The 20,037-nt window shown below is 41.9% G+C and overlaps 1 protein-coding gene across 1 annotated transcript in view; it reads left to right on the top strand.

The window, feature by feature from the left end:
* Positions 1–20,037, top strand: part of SMOC1 (SPARC related modular calcium binding 1) — a 124,327-nt gene that overhangs the window by 95,028 nt on the left and 9,262 nt on the right. The window contains exons 8-10 of the mRNA XM_063118436.1: positions 12,289–12,481; positions 14,471–14,553; positions 15,912–16,017. Of these exons, the coding sequence (XP_062974506.1) occupies positions 12,289–12,481; positions 14,471–14,553; positions 15,912–16,017 (382 nt within the window). The remainder of the gene's footprint in view (positions 1–12,288; positions 12,482–14,470; positions 14,554–15,911; positions 16,018–20,037) is intronic.

Raw genomic sequence — 20,037 nt, forward strand, 5'->3', positions numbered from 1 at the left:
GGGACTTGTTACAGGCATTTTAACCATAGCTAATAAAATCCCTAGAGAATTCATATGATCAGCATAAAATGTTGCTGGTAACTTCCATTGGTCAAATGGCTCATAGTGATGAGAACAGATCTTTGAGCTGGTCTCAGATTTTGGCTCTAGTCATTCCTTGGGTACTTGAGAAAACTGGATTACAAGGGGAGGAATATTAAGTGAAGTAAACCAATGGAATCTTGATGTTTTCTCTGCCATCTCTATGGTAGTTTAGGAGAGGCCATTAATTGGTATGAGCACTGCCCTGTTTGACGCTTCTTAGCAGCTTGCAGGCTGAATTGAGTTCTTCTTCTGACATCTGGTAACATGGAATCGGTCTTAGAACACAATTTCAGCAAAAGGGTTATGTAATGGCTGTTTTGCTGCAAGGCTTTACCCAAACCCTTTGTACTATGAAGTTTTGGTTTTGGGTAAAAGGAGATTCCGCCCATGTAGTCATTCTACACTGTCAACCTTTTAAGAAAACCGCATGATGATGTAATGAGTGGATAAATGGAAATATAAACAGTTCAGGGAAGGCCAGCAGTAGCAGTCAAGTAAATACTTTGCAGTGACTAGTGGTTTGTACATGACGTTATTTGAAAGGAAGAATGAGTAATCTATTAAGGTTAGCAGCTGAAGACAGGTTTGTATGTGTTTGTCTTAAAAAAAAAATCAACTCAGCTTTGCTGTTTATTTCTACAAGCTATCCCTTAGGTATATGCCAACACTATATGACTTGATTATGTTCTGCCTTGGCACCCAGAAATCATCTGAGCACCTTTATAATCTAAAGTTGTTAATAGACAGAGAACTTTTACTCTAATGTTAACTAAGCACATGCAAATTCAAACATTGGATCTTTACTTGGGGGTCAGTTTTCATGGCATCTCGTGAAGATGTTCCCAACCTTCAGTCATGTTGGAATTTCTTTGCTACCTTGTGGACTCCCTTAAAAAGAAGAATGATTCATGGTGGGTTTGACTGCACATGCTACAATGCATTGGAAGGGTGTTTGAAAACAAGGCAAGTAACATGGAGCCCACCTGGTCAGTAGACCTGAATGATGGCTGAGATAGGAGGTGATGGTTGCACTGCTTGCAGTGGGTTATAATGATGTAAATACAGTGGAAACTTACTGGGAAGATTAACAAAGATGTTATAGGACAACCAACAAGGTATGGGAAAGCTGTGAGGCTTTTGGGGATGAAAACAAAGCTATAGAGTAAACTGTATTTCGTCTGGAGTCTCCAGGACTAGGCAGATATTGGAGAATCATGAAAGGCTTAGCCTGCTATGGCTTAGTGTGCCAGTTCCGACACACCTTCAGCAATTGTCTAAAAGCCATGGTTCTGGTTCGTTTTAACTTGCTAAATAAATTGTAACTGTTCTTTTCAAATAAACTCCCATGACTCTCTGTAATTGGGCTTGAAGTATTGATGGTTAAGGGAAGAGAAACTAAGGTGAGCTGATCAACTTTGCAGAGCCCTTCCATCCGTGGAAGTGGCATTACTGTTCTAATTTTTAGGAAAGAGTTTGCTTGCACTTTAGGGCAGCTGGGATAAGGGCCGAGGGGAAGAACAAGTTGAAGCTTGCTTATGGGGAGCAGCTGGGCTCACCTACATCCAGCATGCCAAGAGGCTAGGCGGCAGCGCACACACGAGCATGCAAAGAGCCCTCAAGCATTTCTAAAAATCAATGGCAAGCGAATGGGTGGAGTACTATACTGCTTTGAAGAAAGCAAATGGTATCTTATGTATACATGGAGTCCCAAGCCATTATAATGTGGTCTCTTTCTTCCATCAAGGAGGTTAGATTGAAGGCCCACAACCTCAAATAGTTTCCCAGCCAGAGCTATACCACTTCTAGGGCTTGGAATCTCCATGTAGATATGAAATTCCTAAATAGAAATAGGAAGGAGCTAGACCTAAGGTTTATCCCGGGGTCGTCCCTGCCTGCTCCCGGGTTATCCTGTGTGTCATTGACATGAACAGGGATGACTCCGGGAAGATCCCGGGATAAACCTTAGGTCTAGCTAAGGCCTCAGTCAGTAAGTACCAAAGAGAGGATACAAATGCTAAGGGGGCAGTTGTACTTTCAGTACTGCATAGTGAATTTTAATTGTGCTAATCTGATGGTTTGAGCCTTTATTTCTGTTTTGTGCACATGTAGCAGAACTAGTAATTTGCGATCCTGAAATCGCATCAGCTGGCCCTTGCATCTAATCCATTTATGTGCTATTTGCTGTAGTCACCCAATTTTTCCAATTTGATACCAGTTAGTGGTCAGGCTAATACACTGATTAACTTCTGTTCCACAGAAACCTTTGTTGCCAAAGCCTCCCCAATTAGGACACTCTCATGTTTGAAGGTGCCATCTATTGGGAGCGCTGTCCTGTCAAAGTTCGGTTTAAAAGACAAAGAACCATGAGGAGGGAGAGCAGCTGGGGCCTTGAAGGTACCCATCAACAGTTAGCCCGTGCGCAATAGGACTAAAGAGGCACACAGGACACCTAATCACAGTTTCCCTCACTATGGTGTGATATATTGCATTTCTATTAAAATTATAGCAGTTATTTCTAAATATGTATCTATACACACAAATCAGCATATGGATTTTTTTAATGTAACACATGCCCCCCCCCTTTGTTTGAGTGATGCATTCTTCTTTTTCGGTGAGGTATAAGTGGCCACCTTGTTCCTAACGCAGTCACCATTATTTCACTTAGAGATTCTCTCCCCTGTCCTCCAAAGCCCAGAGTGGGTTGCAATAATATAACATTAGAAAATACATTTTAACAGTTATTTTCAAAATAAAAACACCCCTATCTAGAACCCTGGAGGGAAAACCAGTGGATGAATCCTACTTTTTTTTACGTAGGGCTTAGCTAAAGAATTCCCCTGAATTTAATCACACACAGAATTGTAGTTAGTTCCTGTTTTATTTATCTATTTATTGCATTTTTATACCGCCCAATAGCCGAAGCTCGCTGGGCAGTTTACCAATCTGTAATTGCTCTATTCACATTTCAATGCCAAATGAGAGTTCATGAAATGTTCCTGCTATTTTCCCTTATTTCCTTTTTGCGCCCAAATCTTAGACTTTTAAACAGGGGGAAACCTACTGAAATATATGCAATTTCCAATTCCAGAACAGCTTTAAGAAATGCGGTGGCCGGTATACCTGCTTTTATCTGCTGTTTCTCTTTTTTTTTGGCTCCAGAAGGTCTTATCTACTTGCTTGGATCTTGCCTAGAAGTTTAGAAATAAGCTTTGTGCAAAACTCACAGGCACAATTCTGTTTTCCGTTACTCAAGCAATAATTGTCTGCAAAAAAAATTCCATCCAAATATTCAAATTTTACCAAATTCCAATTGGGCTACCTTCACTGAAAACTACTACTATTACTACTACTACTACTACTACTACTTCTTCTTCTTCTTCTTCTTCTTCTTCTTCTTCTTCTTCTTCTTCTTCTTCTTCTTCTTCTTCTTCTTCTTCTTCTGCTTGTTTTGTGCATAGACCGACTGCCTCATAAGCTTTGCAATATTCACACAAACAGTTATTGTTGCACATGCATGTTTTAGTCATCAGATTAATAATAGTTTGGTGTAAGTGGGTTAAAATAACAAAATGATACCGATGATTTTGTTTTCATGTGTGTATTGAGTTTGCAAGAATGGATTTGATTTGGTGCAAAAGAGAATACTGTATTACAAGTATACAAATTATTTGGCTCAAAGAGATTAAAAATATAGAAGCTTAGTGTGAAAGGCTTCAAATTCAAGAGAATGTAAATACCACTAGAAGACATAATGCTTGCTTATGTAAGCATTAGTTGTAAGCAGATTCATTGCAAGCATGACATGTTTTGGAATGGATGCCAGCATTTTTATTGGAAGTGATGGAAAAACAATATATGACCCTGTTTAAATTTTTTTTGATGGCAAATCTAATTTCCAATTAGAACTAGTGTGGTGGATCATTGGTGGATATAAGCTTTAAGCTGACTTGTCTGGAGGCAGGTATGGTTGAAGTAAGGGAAGGAATGATGGAAGAGCCAAAGCCCTTCCAGACAGCTAGCAAACAAAGTAATGAATAATATGCCGCTGGGAACCAGTTAATCTAACCTTATGAAAAGGTGTAAAGTATACAATTGGGAAAAATAACGCCGTATAATAATCAGCGTGCAATCATAGGTGCTAAAACCATATGCAGCTAGACAAATAAATGAGGTTTGCTCCCGCTGCCATGTGATAAATCATTCACAAAGAATTCAGTCTCTCCCCTACCTCCAAAGAAAGAAAACAAATGACTCCAAGCACAAAGTCAGAACAGCATCCCCCATAGCTGCTGTTTAGGCACATGGAGATGAGGGGGTGGGGGGAGAGAAAGACGCAAGGTGACAGGGGAGCAAGGTGTCAAAGGATGAAATGTCAAAGCACTTTGCTGAGAGCCCATGGATTGCTATTGGGGTTAGGATAAAAACTAAAAGGGTCAAATTCCTCCACCACTGTGGATAGTGTAGCTCAATTAAGTAGTGGCTAAGTTGCTGCCACAGAAGTGCTGAGGTTCAAGTCTGCCTGGAAATAATACCCTCTGACCTGGGAGCCTTTGTTTCTTTCCTTACTCCAGATGTGGGCGGGTGGGCTGTGGAGGCCTGTGGTGAGGCAAATGCACTCTTCCTTCGTATGCACAGATATTGGGATTGCTTCATATTTTCTAGAGATGAGCTCTGGAGTGGAAAATAGGTTTTGGGGCTGAGGCCTGACTGAAGTTAAATTAGGTCCATAATGGTGGGCCAGGGAAACAGTGGTACATCGAAGTATAATTCATATGGGAACAGTTTATAGAAGCCCATGTAGTTAGCACTCACATGCAGAAATCAAGTTCTTTGGTGTGGCTGTGTGCTAGTTCCGTACATCTATTTGTCTTTTGAAAAATGGAAATATTTCAATGATTTCTATCCGACCCTAGATGGTATGTCATGAGAAGTGCAGGTGTTCTTGTCTAGGAATTAGCAAGAACAGAAGGACACTGAAGCATATAGTCCTCCTGATGTTTGCTCAGCTGGTGTTTTGCTGTTAGTGTAAAGAGAAGGCTTTTTCTCTTTTCTCACCTGCTGCTTCCATGCTTTGGAGGCTTGGAGTTGTGGAGGGAGGGGGGAACACCTGTTTCTCACACTAAAGGGAAGGCTAGTCAGTCTGGGGGGTGTTGTTGGGGGCTCCTTTGGTGGGGAAGGGGAATTACTATGTTGTGGCAGAATGAACATAAATCCTGTGTCTGCTGAATATCTGAGCTGCTGACACAAGTCTCCATTTTTGAATACTCCAGCCTTAACATTTCACACTCGATGTGCTATTGTCAAAGATGAAATATTTTAGTGCCTGAGGGGGGAAATCCAAACAGTGCTACATAAAGTAGTAAAACATGTTTTCTTTTTTACTGTTGGTTTTTAAGTAATTTATAATTTCCCTTTTAATAGTGGCCCATAGCCTGCTATTTGAGATGGGCTGTGTCACCCTCTCTAATGGTGACTAAAACATTTCTTTTAAACAACAACAATGTAATTATTAACTGAAGCTGGAACTAGAAATTAAGGAGAGCATCTGGCTGCCATCAATGATGTCAACTTGCCATCTCCAACTCCTCCTGCCCTTTCCCTGTTAAGTGTCCAGGACAACAGTATTGAAGTTCTTTCAGCCCAAGGACCAAATTTAATTTCAGACCTCATAGGGGCAGCATCCCAGTGTGGGTGGGGCCAAAGGCAAAAGGGGTGGAGCCAAAATACCACCCTATTTTAGCTTAATGTCCTTATGGTGCAATCCTATGTGGATATCCGGTAGCCTCCAAACTCTGAGGCTGCCAAGTATCCAATGCAGGACAGGAGGGCAGCAGAGGCCATCTTCCCCTGCATTTCTGCTAGATGGGCAATTTTGCCCATCTAGCAGTGGTACCTTGAATGGGGAGGGAGGCTGGGGCTGCCATAGGATACATCATATTGCAGCAGCCCCAGTCTCCACACCTCTCCTCTACACCCCCGGGAACTCCGCCTTTTCCCCATCTTTGTACTCCATTTTCTGAGCATGGAGAGATCTCCGACACGGTTCTCTCTGCGCTGACTATGTGGAGGAGGGGTGGGGAGTGCGGTTTCCTGGCTTGGAGGTCGGAGCCCTGTCTGACCTCAGAGCCAGAAAACTGAACTTTCCTATGCCTCCCAGATACTGTCTGGTGGGCTTAGGACTGCTCCCTTAGTAGCTTAATACTGCCAATAACAGCCTCCGCGACAGAAAAAATCTGTTACAAAAGGAGTTTGCAATAAAGCATGGTTTTTAAACATGAAGAGGGACATGTGTTAGGTGCCACAATTGTCTTGGGGGCACAGTAGAACTGGAGTAGATGCTCCAGGAAGATGGGGGCAGGGCTTCTGCTTTTGATGTCAGCCATGTCTCTCCAAATATCTAGCTGAGGCCTGAGATCGAAAGCAAAACTGCAACTTTCAACTCAGCCTCAAATATAACTGTCAGCAGTCATTGCAGCCTTCCAATATTCTGTTTCTCTTAAAACTATGTGGTCACCCCTGGATACAAGCATGATGCCTTCAACAAAATGTAAAATCCAGATCCCTCACTACTGTCATTCCAATCTCTCAGTAATCTCTCAGTAAACTGGGCATGTTTAGCCTGGAGAAGAGAAGATTGAGGGGAGACATGATAGCACTCTTCAAATACTTAAAAGGTTGTCACACAGAGGAGGGCCAGGATCTCTTCTTGATCCTCCCAGAGTGCAGGACACGGAATAACGGGCTCAAGTTACAGGAAGCCAGATTCCGGCTGGACATCAGGAAAAACTTTCTGACTGTTAGAGCAGTACGACAATGGAACCAGTTACCTAGGGAGGTTGTGGACTCTCCCACACTAGAGGCATTCAAGGCAGCTGGACAACTGTCAGGTAAGATTTAGGGTGGAGTCCTGCATTGAGCAGGGGGTTGGACTCGATGGCCTTATAGGTCCCTTCCAACTCTACTATTCTATGATTCTGTAATCTGAGAAGCCTGGCAGAGTCTTTAAAGAGAATGCAACTTCCTTGCATATTCCTTGTTATGACAGGGCCAGGAGGAAGAGACTTTTGGACTAGATCTTATCTCCCAATGTCTGAATTCTGTGCAAGGGTGGGTCGAAAAAGGCTTCCAGACAGGTGACTCCTAGCACTTCCAATCAAATGGCATTGTACAGCTCTTCCACCTCTCCTTCCTTAACAGATTTTTTTCATGGTAAGAAAAAAGATGGAAGAAGTGGTAGGGGGGAAAAAGGAAGACGGTGTCATCAGGACTCTCCATAAAATCCCATGAACGAGGCAAGGAAATTGCACAGTAAAAGCCTCAGCTGGAAGTGCCATAAGAGTCAAGTGAAATGTTTTATTAACACATCTTTATATGGTGGCTGTGAAGTAGCTGTATGACTGCACACTTGAGAATGTACTTATGGGAACCTGAATTATATTATGATGTCCTGGTGTTGAAAGCAATAAAACGGAACTGAGTTATAAATTCTGATGGAAATGTTGGATGATTTGTGATGTTGTGAGAATGGGGAAGTCCTGTTGAACAAGGGTTGGATCCAACCCATGGAGAATAAGGCTATAAATGGCTACCAGTCATTATGTTTATATATTACATCCAGTATCAGAGGCAGTATCCTCTGAATACCATTTGCTGGGGAGCGCAAGTGAGTGAGTGCTGTTGTATTCATGTCCTGTTGTGGGCTTCTCATAGGCATCTGATTGGCCACTGAGAACAGAATGCTACATGACATAGGCTTTTGGTCTGATCCAGCATGGCTCTTCTTATATTGCCCAGCTACAATTATCCACAAAAATTTGGAGAACAGGCTAAGAATGGCCTCTCCATTTTTGCTGTAGTGGCTCATGGAATCCTGTTGATTATTATTATTATTATTTATTTATTTATATAGTACCATCAAAACAATCTTGAGTTAGCACAAGAAATTCCAACAAGCATTGCTCCCACAGACATATTGGTGTTATTAATGGAAAGGGAACACTCTTCAGACATCATGCATTAAAGGCTCGTCAGTTGATTGCACTAAAACTTTGATGTATAATGCCTGTCTTGCAACATCTTTATTGATTTCCATTTAGTCTCCAGGCCCAGTATAAAATGCTGCTTTGGACCTTTTACAGACCTAAATGGTCTAGGCCTAGAATACCTTAATGACTACCTGCTCTTGTATAATGTTCCATTTGTGGAGACCCTCCTTGGAGGTCCCGATCAGGGCACCCCTACTGTGAAAGCATTATGCTAGTATTCTACTACAATGATTTGTGGAGTTTGGGAAATTGGAGTTAGAGTTTAACTGAAGCAGCTTTTATTCTACAAACAAGAACTTAAGCAAATCCAGACGCCACAATTTTTATTTGGAGTTGCTCTGACCCCTGTTTTTTCCATCGGTTTGTGCCAGGCATTGCTGGACCATCCTTCTAATCACTGGCTGTCTCATAGTCTTAGTGCCTTATTCTGTCGATCATTAAACATCTGTAGGGAAAGATGATCTATATGCTTCAGACTGCAAGAGGCTGGAGACGCTATGAATACACCCCTATGAACGACATTACAAAAAGATCTCAGTAGGAAAAAAGTGATTCACAAATAAGCCATACTTGTTGATGCTCTGTCTTGACTCCTTATAAATTAGTCTGTAGCTTCAAAGGAGCTAATTCAAAACATGGTTTAAAGAGTAGAAGTTGCACTGAGCATAAAAGCAGTTCAGTGTTTTTGAGCTCAGTGGCTCTGATTGAAAGGAGATTGCTAGCAGTTATCTTGCTTCTCCTGCCTCTTGCTGGAAAATGCTATCAAGATTTTTTAATTTCCCCAAAGGCCGGTCAGCCTTCCTTCAGCGGTGGCAGTGGGTTGGCAGTATTGTTGGATTGCTTTCATGATGACTGTCAACAGTTACAGCAAAAATAGGATAATGTGACAGTCTGTACATTGATGGTGCCATATAAATAAATAAATAATAATAATAATCATTCTTTTAAGGATGGTCACAGCCTCGTTGACCTGGCCAAGTTGTCTGTCACTCAGCACCCCCTTCTCCTGACCATTGTTCTCTCTACATAAGATAGACATATCTATCAATTTTAGTGTAGAAAATCATTAATTTTCATTCTATTTCTCCTTTTCCTAAATAAGTGGTAACAGTTGCTTTTAAGAAGAGAACACTGATTTGCAACTCCTTTTTTAAAAAAGAGAATCCTGTGTGCCTGTCACAGGTTGATTTACTCATTGGCATTTGGACCCTCTTATTAATGAACAGATGTCACAGGGGTACAGGGTATAGCTATGTTTTACTTCAAAAAATTATTGCCATGACAGTTTGTGCAAATTGTCTGTTTTCCTAGTAATGCAGCGTTTGTTCCTATAGCATAAGGGTATATCTACATGCAAAATTCCTGGTTCAGTGCCTTATTCTTTTATTCACTTTTTGTGAATAATTTGTCAAAGCAGTTGAGAGGGAGCAGTACCTTGCCTTTCCTACAAAAAGCTGTGATGTGTAACAGACAAGCTAGCCAGCAGCAGGTGCTCTTACCTGTACTTCTGTTCAGATGGCTCAGAAATGCCTGTTACTTCTTTGATTCCCCACCCCCCACCCCCAAAAGGGTCTAAAGACAAAATCCTGGCATATGAGGAATCAAAAGTAGTTTCATGTACAAAAATGTTTAAGGGTTAACTGGAGGAGGCTTCATTTTAGTAAGGTTTAAAGACTGGATTGTACCAGTTCATATTGCAGGTAGACACCAGCATGACTGAATGCATACAGAACTATTTCCTGCATTTAGAAAGATAGCACGCCATGGAGAAGTGTTCTGTTCTACCCTTCTGAGGAATCATAAGAGAGGAATGGGGAGAGGCTGTAGCTCAGAGCATCTGCTTTGCATGCAGGAGGCACCAGTTTCAATCCCCAGCATTTCTAGATAGGGCTGAAAAAACTCCTGCCGGAAACCCTGGAAAACCACTTCCAGTCAGTGACCTGGTTCAGATGATCGTCATGCCTGAACAAGTGTGTCAGTGCCTGCTTAAGTGTGTCGGTTGCCTAATTAACCACCCAGGCATCATGCCTTGTTGGAGGGGGAAACAAACCTCAAATAACCCAACAACAATCTATTTATTTATTTATTTATTTATTACATTTTTATACCGCCTAATAGCCGAAGCTCTCTGGGCGGTTCACAAAAACTAAAACCACAAAAAACATCCAACAGGTTAAAAACACAATTACAAAATACAGTATAAAAAGCGCAACCAGGATAAAACCACACAGCAAAGTTGATTATAAGATTAAAATACAGAGTTAAAACAGTATAATTTAAATTTAAGTTAAAATTAAGTGTTAAAATACTGAGTGAATAAAAAGGTCTTCAGCTGGCGACAAAAGCAGTACAGTGTAGGTGCCCTCCTCCTAGTAGCCACCTCCTTCTAGTAGCCACCTGCCTCACTTCCTTTGGCAGGGGCTCACGGAGAAGGGCCCCTGTGGATGATCTTAAGGTCCGGGCAGGTACATATGGGAGGAGGCGTTCCTTCAAATAACCTGGCCCCAAACCGTTTAGGGCTTTAAATGTCAATACCAGCACTTTGAATCGGGCCCGGACCTGGACTGGCAGCCAATGAAGCTGGAAAAGGACTGGCGTAATGTGATCTCGCTGGCTAGGGTTAATCTAGGGTTATTTGAGAGTTGCTTCCTCTACCAAAAGCCATGCTACCTGGGTTCAGGCAACACTACAAACCGTGCCCAGGCTAGTAATTCTAAAATGGCGATTGGCACATGCTGGGACATGCTGCAACTTAAACAAGCCACCATTGTTTGTTTAAGCTGTGGGTGATTGTGTAAACCAGGCCAGTGTCAATAACGATGGACTAGATGGAGCAATGGTTTGACTATGTATAAGGTTCTATGTACCCATGCAATTCCTAATCTGCAATTTAACATAGCGTAGTCCAGACAGGTTTGCTCCCTATTTTGATGTTTGTGAGAGAATTAGAACTTCAACTCAACATTTTGCTTTGAATCTCAGCTTGGAGAACAGTTAGGTGTAACTATCCCTGGAATGCTCTTGATTTCACCAGAGCATTTTGTTTTGTTTGTTCTTCCCCTCCCAATTTCTTGTTGCATAAAATAAATGAATGAAAAACCTGAGCAGACGATACAGGGGATTATTTGGCTGTCTTTCTCTGCATCTGAGTAAACGAATGGCCCACCTCACCTTGACAGCGAAGGTGTAAATTGCTGTCAGGCAGGGAGTTTCAGTAATTTGGCAGCTTGTGATGTAATTGATTTGTGAGGACGCCCAGAGGCCTCTGACTGAATGGGTCCTTGTTTGTATGCAGGAGAGAAGTTGCCATTAAAAAAAAAAAGGAAAAAAAAGAGTAAAACCTGTCATAAATGTGAAATCAGCTTAAATATCAGTCGAGGCCTGAGCTTTTTTTCCAATGAGCTTTTCCAATGTCTCATTTTTTTTAAAAAAATGATCTCTCCTCCCTCCTCCATTTTGCAACCTTGATCAAGTTATATTCTAGGTTTGTGTATGTTTGTACACATAATTAGAAGTTATTTTTAATGTATCATTTTTGTAGATTTCTCTGATACTTTTTAATAAATATCTAGGTAGCAATTTCAAACAAAGAAATTGCTTTTAAAATGTTTAAAAGAGAAGAAAATTTGGGAGAAATCCTCATAGATGGGATTTTGGGTACTTGTGCTTACCTAGGGTGACCATATGAAAAGGAGGACAGGGCTCCTGTATCTTTAACAGTTGTATTGAAAAGGGTATTTCAGCAGGTGTCATTTGTATATATGGAGAACCTGGTGAAATATATATGGAGAACCTGGTGAAACCTGCCAAAGGAAGTGAGGCAGGTGGCTACTAGGCGGAGGGCTTTCTCCGCTGTGGCACCCTGATTGTGGAATGAGCTTTTGCAGGTTCTGGAATTCGCACAAATTGCTGAGCAACTTGCGTAAATTCGGCCATAATTTGTGCCTGTTTGGCTGTCATTTGTGCACATTTGCTCTGAAATTTGCACAAATCCTACAAACGTATACAAATGCAGAAAAAAATTCACGGAGTTCGGAGAAAAGTCTGCAGGTTGGCTTGCAAGTGCAAATCGAACTGTACATGCCGTGGAACTCCAAGTCAAAAAAGAACCGTGCATCACCAGTCATGGATCATGATCTCCCTATGCTTTCTTTTCCAGAGAAAGTTATTTCATGTGACCAGGAGAGACAAAGTGCTCTTGAAGAGGCCAGCCAGAACCCCCGAGAAGGGATTGTTATCCCTGAATGTGCTCCTGGAGGGTTGTACAAGCCAGTGCAGTGTCATCAGTCCACTGGATATTGCTGGTGTGTTCTGGTAGACACTGGTCGCCCCCTACCTGGTACCTCTACCCGGTAAGAAGCATTTTCTTTGAATTACACCTATGTATTAGAAGGTGAAATGTGGCGTGGGGTGGGGTGGAGACCACTGTTTTAGAATTCAGGGCTTGTTGTATTCTCTCCCTGCCCCACCCCACCCCACCCCATCTTTCTAGTCTGCAGGAGTATTTTCCTGTTAGTAAATAGCATAGCTGGGTCCAGAGCAGAGAGGATTTTGCCTTGTCTTCTAGAGAAGAGCAATGGCCCATGACCTACTTAGATGTTAAAGAAATAATAGAGTCTTCACTTCTAAATTTCCCTGTGTCTAAATGCTGATGCTTACATATGATTTTTAAAACCCCTCAAGATTCACCTGTTCCCCACTTTAAACTCTAGTACAACTGGTTTAAAATCCATTGTTTAAGACCAGCCAGGTGCTAATCTAAAGCATACATATTTTAAGTGGTTATGCATATTTTATTAAAGCTTTGGGGTTTCTTTGAGATTCCATGTGTACATGTGAAGTTTCCACCTTAATAGGGAAACAAACATGTAGGTTCTGCAAGCTTGTGTAATCTTTCCCTGAGTTTTGGCATTCTGTGAAAGACTGTAATTATAAATGGCAGAACACAGAATCTGGATTCTTCTCCTGCTTCTTGCCTTCAGTTCCTGAACGTAGTAATCTAGTGCCCTGTTGATTCCCCATGTAATGAGAAGCAGCGGTATAGACTGGCATGGCTTTTATACTCTTTTACTAATGTTTTAATTTCAGGAACTTCACAAATGTATCCTGAGATTTGTAGATGAAAAGGAGTCTCTCAGATGCTGAAAATTCTCTGAAACAGGGCTGGCCCTCCCCTTAGGCAGAGCAAGATGATTGCTTCTGGTGACAGATGCCAGAGGGCAGATAGCATCCTCCACATGTGGAGGAAGATACTAACTGATAGACAGTATCGAAGTAAGAGTCAACTGTCAGTCCAGCTGGCTTCTATACATGGAATAGGAAGGGGCACCATCTTGTTCTTTGCCTCAGGCAGCAAAGTGTCTGAGGCAAATAAGAGGGTGGACATGGATGTGTCAAGGCATGCTGAAGGGCTAATTACATGTTACATAGATGCATGTGTAACAAAGGACCCATGTTATATATTGGCTGCTATACTTAATTGCTGGAAAGTATGAGAGAGGAAAGTTAATTGATATACAGCTGAGGAGGGTGTTCTGGTTCACTAGTCGTTCTGGGAGAATTGTGGGTGGATGATGGGAATGTCATGGTACTCCTATTCTTCCATCCTTCTTCTCCAGCTGTTTAGAGTTGGCCGTGGGGAAAATGTGTAGTTAGGAGAAATGGACTCTCCTCTTCTGGAACAACCATGATCCATTCTTCTGTTTTTCCCACCCACAGCACAGTTTTTATGCTCCGTCCCCTCTTATCACCTCCACATGTGTAAAGCTGGTAACACTCAGGAGCAGGATAATAATTGCCCTAAGAGACAATATTCCCGTAGGAACTGTGTATTTTGCACTAGAACTAGGATGTTGCTGTTGTTGTTGTTGTTGTTGTTGTTGTTATTATTATTATTATTATTATTATATTACCTCATAGCTGAAGCTCTCTGGGTGGTTTACAAAAGTTAAAAACAGTGAATGTTTCACCCAGCTTATTTTCCAGCTCTCAGGGGTGAAGGTATGGAAATATCCTGAGATCTGGGAGACCGCCTCCCCCCCGCCAAAATGTTTGGATCAGGGGGCTACTTAGATTTATGAAGTAGTCTGAGGTCTCCTCTCCCTTCCCTCTTCTTGAAAGCCAACCTGTGGCTTGGCTGAGCCCAACATCCTAGCTGATAGGCAGTTTGAAAATCTAGCTTGCCCTAAGAATGATATAGTGTTGTTCCCAGGGGCATTGTTTGGGGAAGAAAACATGGGTGCCCCCATGGATAAAACATGGGTGCCCCCATGGATTCACTGAAATCCATACCTTACAAATGTGTGGTGGTGGTCATTAAAAAAAATCTCTTTACTTTCTAGATACGAGACCCCTGTGTGTGAAAGCAATGCCAGATCAAGGAGCCCAGAAATTGATGACCCATTCAAAGACAGAGAACTTCCAGGTCAGAGTGGAGGAGAATTCTGTTTGTCCTATTCTCTCTCGCTTGCTTACTTCTGCATTAAAAGCTAAGATTAAAATAAATTAGGAAGTGTCTCAGAGTCACAAGGGACAATTAGCCCATTGATTTCAGAGTTGGGCTTTATCTTAGGTTTTATATATGTGCTCATGTGTTTGTTCCATATTGCTACACTTCCCTGATACCAGAAAATGTATGTAAGAGAATAGGCAGTATCCTATGCTGCCTGCATGCCAGCAGGACGCACTGCTAGCACAACAGGGAGTTAGCAGTTCTTAAAGCAATTGGAAACGAGCAGAAATTTTCATTTCCAGGCAGGTCAGCGGAGTTCGTAGAAGGGAGTACTGTTGACTTGTGCCAACCCAGAGATAGGCATTTTTTACTCAGTTCTGGGATTGCTTTACAAAACTCTAATGCCTTGTTGCACTAGTGGTGGGTCTCACTAGTGCAACAGAATGAGCAGAAGGGCAGTGGCAATAATGGATACTCTCCAATATTTTCCCCTCCCCTGTTAAGTCTAAAACTAATATAAACTTCTGTTCCTGGCTTCCCCATGCTTCACTTCCTTTCTGTAATGCCTCATGTTCATCCAATGAATTCTTGTACAAACTTTGGAACAAAAATGTGGAAGATGCCCAGTGTAGCTGGCTTGACTACTCAAAGATTCTTTCCAGCATGAATCTGGCTACTAGTTTATAATACCTGTTTACTGTTGTTATGATCGGTGAAATGTACTTTAATACTCTGATGATCTGTAGCATCTGCACCAAACAATCTAGTATTTCCCCCCAAGTTTGTACCCAACATCTCAGTCCTCTTGGGATTCCCAAGGTGCCTAATTAGTGTTGATGCCACCAGAAATTCGGTTTTTGTGTGGATCTAGTAGGATAAACAACTGTCAATGATTTAAAATCTCTGTGTGGACTGAAATCGACATGGATTTTTGTGAACCTCCCTTTTCCTTTTGCTGTACCAATTTTTCATCTTTGGAGGACTTTTTGTTTAGTCATTTACATTTACTATACTGAACTTGCGGTATGCCTTTGAGCAACTGTGCTTTCATCATAGGGGAATGTGCAATTTTTCTGAGGTGGGTATATCTTTTCCTCATTGTCCTTGGGGGTAGTCCCATGGGATGCATATACCCATGGGATGCATGCAGAGTGAGACCTGGGGGCACAGGTGACGTTTAGGCCATCTGCAAATGTGCAGTAAGCGAAAGTCATCTAAGCTGCACCCAAACAAAATGTGACAACTTAGTATAGCATAGACACGACCTCAGAAAGAAAAGGAACCTGTTTTGTCTGCCACTTGTTCAAACTAAGGTTCTCTCCCTTTTGCAGGCTGCCCGGAAGGGAAAAAAGTGGAATTCATTACCAGTTTACTGGATGCTCTCACCACAGACATGGTACAGGCCATTAATTCAGCAGCACCTGCTGGAGGTGGGAGGTGAGTTTGAAAAGCATCCAGGCTGAACAGAAAACAAGACAGCCAAAGATCTGTAGAGATGTCTGGTCCCCTATTCTGAACAGTAGACAATTCCAGTTAAGTAATACACTAGGGAAATTCATGCTCTCAGCTCTGTCATAGGAAACCCAAATGGTCACCCTCATTTATACTTCCAAGCACCTGAAAAGAATCATTCCCCATTTGTGTTGTGAAGGAAACCAGTGTTTGCTGTTTCAGGGTGGAGGTGGAACAGGCACATATATTTTACGCTTATATTTGCCCCATTTACATATAAAGTGAGGGTCTATTCTTTACATGAAAAAGGAGCGTACAGAAGACGAGGGCATGGCCTGTCCATCCCCCACCTCGCCTCACTGTGCTCTATTGTGTTAAACAGTTTTATCCCTGCCTACTTCACTTCCCGTATTGGAGTCAGGCTGGAAGAGGACTGTGCAAAGCAGCGGAGTGCAGTGAGCCAAGACAGAGGAAGAGGTTCCGTTTTGTTTCCCTTGTGCTCCTTGTCATGTAGAGTTGACCGCCTCTTCCACTTTATGTATAAATAGAGCAGACCCAAGTACAAAAGCCAAAAAGGGGGAAATGCCACAAGAAATGCCAAAAAAAAGGGCAAAGGGATAAAAAGGGGATGTTTTTAATATAATAAAAGAACTCTGTTGCATTTCGTACCCTTTGGTCTTTCCTCAGGGTAATTTGTTAGAATATAAGGGATGTCACCTGCTTCATAAACCACAGTCTCCTATGTTATGATATCCGTTACAGACACAAGCATGTTAACTGCTCAGTCACATCTGTAATCTCTAGTCTTCAAAGGCCTTGAAGTGGGAGTGGGCAACACATAGCCCACGGGCTGCCTGTGCCCCTCCCATCTACTGGTGTGGTCCTGCAGCCCCTCTGCCTCCACCCCTGTCACTGCCACACTCACAACATTCACCATGGTGGCAAAAAAAATCACCAAAACCCGCTGGCAAGCCACTATGAAATGCTACAATGTATGTACACATTTAGGAACGTAGAGAACTGCCTTATACTGAGTCAGACCATTGGTCCATCTAGTCCAATATTGCCAATGCTGACTGGCAGTGGCTCTCCAATTTCAGGTGGGAGTCTTTCCTTGCTGTACCTGGAAAACCCAGGGATGGTACCTGGAACCTTCTGCATGCAAGGTTCATGTTCTATTACACTGAACTATGGTCCCTCCACTCCTTTAGCTTGGTTTCCAGCTAAATGTGGTGAATGTAGCATGCTGCAGCAGTTTGCTGCTGAATATTGGTATTAAATTATATATATATATATATATATATATATATATATATATATATATATATATGAATCAATCACACTGTTGCCGCCAAATTCCAGAGGTATAAGCAATGGTGGCAGGAGTGTAGCACATGAGGGAGGAATCTGGGGAGCAAAAATGCCCCCCAGAACTGTCAGTTGCCCACCCTTGCCTTAAAGTGGTAGTTAGTAACTAATTATTAGGATCTGGATGCTGATATTTGTCATTAGTTTAAAAGTAGCAGCAAGGTGCACACTTCAGTGAGGGTCTTTTCTGTCTTCTCAGATGGGCTGCGGAATATCAGCTGTTTTATACTTGCATAAATGTTACATCCTTTGATTTCTCCACATTTGGCAGAAGGTGCACAGGGCTGGTTCACATATTCAAGTACATCTTGATTTCTTTTCACAATTGATACTCAAAGCTGAATGTGTAAACTGCTTTTTCTTGAAGTGTTTTGGAAGTGCTGTCTGTGGAGTCTGATCTGCAACGGCTTCTTCACTCATGCAAGTCCCCACTTAATGTTGGAATCACTAAGTAACGAATATGCATGTGCAAACCAGCCATCTTTGGGGGGGGGGGCGTATTAAGGGTGCATATTATCATACCTTAAAAAGGAAAAAGGTGGGGGAGAAGTTATATGACCTTCAGTTTCCCAAGGCAAATATTTCTGAGAATGAAATTCCATATCTCATTTTATACAGTGTTGATTTTTTCCCCATGGCCTCTCTAAAGTATATCTTAATTTGCAATTTCTATCTTGCTAATGATTTTGGTGGCTGAATGTCTGTGAACTGAATGTTCTGGAGTCCAGTGATATATTGGAATGTTCAGCATGCAATGCTAATCTGTATTTCTGTGTAGATGATAACTGGATTTAAGAGATAATGAACCAAACATTTCTGTAACAGGAAATGTGTTTTTGTTTTCTAGGCTAGAAGTGGCCTGATTTCAGCTTTTTGTAACTTTATTATATCAAATACAGTGACTCAGAGGTGAAAGAAAACTCTAGAGAGTATCTTTAGTTATTTGGGTTTCAGACTCTGTGCCATTGTAAGCAGCACTCTTCGAAAAATAAACTAGAAAAAGTTAGAAATGCCTGGGGAGGTTAAATATAAAGAGAAAAATCTGTGTACTCTCTCTCTCTCCATATGTATAAATAACCAATTCTCCTGAAGGACTAGATTCCTACACATCTCTATGCGATAAGAGGACCCTTTGGAGCTGCCGCCTTTGCCACTATGCCTATCTCGCAGTATTCAGATGCCTTTTATTATGACTTACTTTCTCAGCAGAGAATGAAAACAGGGTGATACCTTCTGGAAGCCTTTTCAGTAACTCTCCCCATGTGAGGCAAACACCTTTTACTACCCAAAGATTCTCAGCCATCTGCTTATCCTCAGCCATGATTTAATATATGAAATAGCTGTAATATAAACATCTGGAAGCTTCATTTAGAGAGTCATCATATGCAGGGGGGCGGAATCGTGTTTCCTTACCGTGGGCTCTCTTTCTGGTTCTCTTCCGCGTTTGAAGCACTTTTCATGGACAAGAGACCAGCAACCCCGTGGCCTGTAGATTTCAATGAGGACAGTGTCCTCAAGTGGGCATTTTATAGCGCAACCATAGAAGAGACAGATTAAAAGAGCTTTATTTGTTGACTCTAAAATGAGAAAAGGAACAGGAGATGCACAGGATTGCATTGTCAAAAGGACCCACTAACATCCATGAGTGGCCAGTAATGACTGTGCTATAAAACACTCATCTCATGATGCTTTTAGTGTGGTCATTCCCCAAATGCTGTGCCTTGACCTGTCCTTTTTAACTTAGAGTGTGTGTGTGTGTGTGTGTGTGTGTGTGTGTGTGTGTGTGTGAGAGAGAGAGAGAGAGAGAGAGAATGAGAATGGTGGCCATTTTATGAATGGGCAAGTCCTCAACCATGGCACCCATTTTCTGAGAGTGCTTCCAACATTCTCTCAACATTCGAAATATGCCCACTGACCCAAAAGGATTGGGTTCTACATCGAAGCTCTTCTCTTGTAATGGGTAAAAATGTACAATTCTGGACTGACATCCACCAGTGACATAAATTTCACCCAAAACAATGGGACCTCCTTGGAAATAATATGATCAAGACCAGCTTATCGCAATTTTCCCTCCTTAAAATTGCTGCTCTGAAGGCAAACTGGGCCACCTTTTCAGAAACCATGAGTAACATCTATTAGAGAGAGATTGTAATTAAAATAGTGTGTGATCCTGACTAGATTCTAGCATTCATTCTGCTGGATGCAGACTTTGCTGCCTATGAATGACACACCTCTTGTGCAAAGCAGTAAATATGTCTCTTGGACTGGAAGTTCCAATATGCTAGCTGCGTGCCTTTTTGTATTTGTCAAGGAGTATATAGTGCCCTGATGTTAAACTCCGATATATCTTGCAAAAGACAGGATTACATATGATATTGATTAGTGCAGGCTTTGTTTCTGAGTGAAGTTAGTGGCTCTGCTGTTCTCTTCTGCTGTCCTCTGCAACCCTCATCTCTTGCTTTCCATCACGAATGACTGTTTCCATTTTGATAGGAGGACCCAAAACTGTCAACTCCACAGAATCCCTTAACAAATGTTTTCAATCTTCCACAGATGTTCACTCAGCAACTTCCTGTCCTTTTGAAACCCTGACAGGCAATTTGTACCTGCAATGCCACATGTTTCAGAGGAACTTAT

Source organism: Elgaria multicarinata, chromosome 2 (assembly GCF_023053635.1).
Source record: "Elgaria multicarinata webbii isolate HBS135686 ecotype San Diego chromosome 2, rElgMul1.1.pri, whole genome shotgun sequence".
NCBI lineage: Eukaryota > Metazoa > Chordata > Lepidosauria > Squamata > Anguidae > Elgaria > Elgaria multicarinata.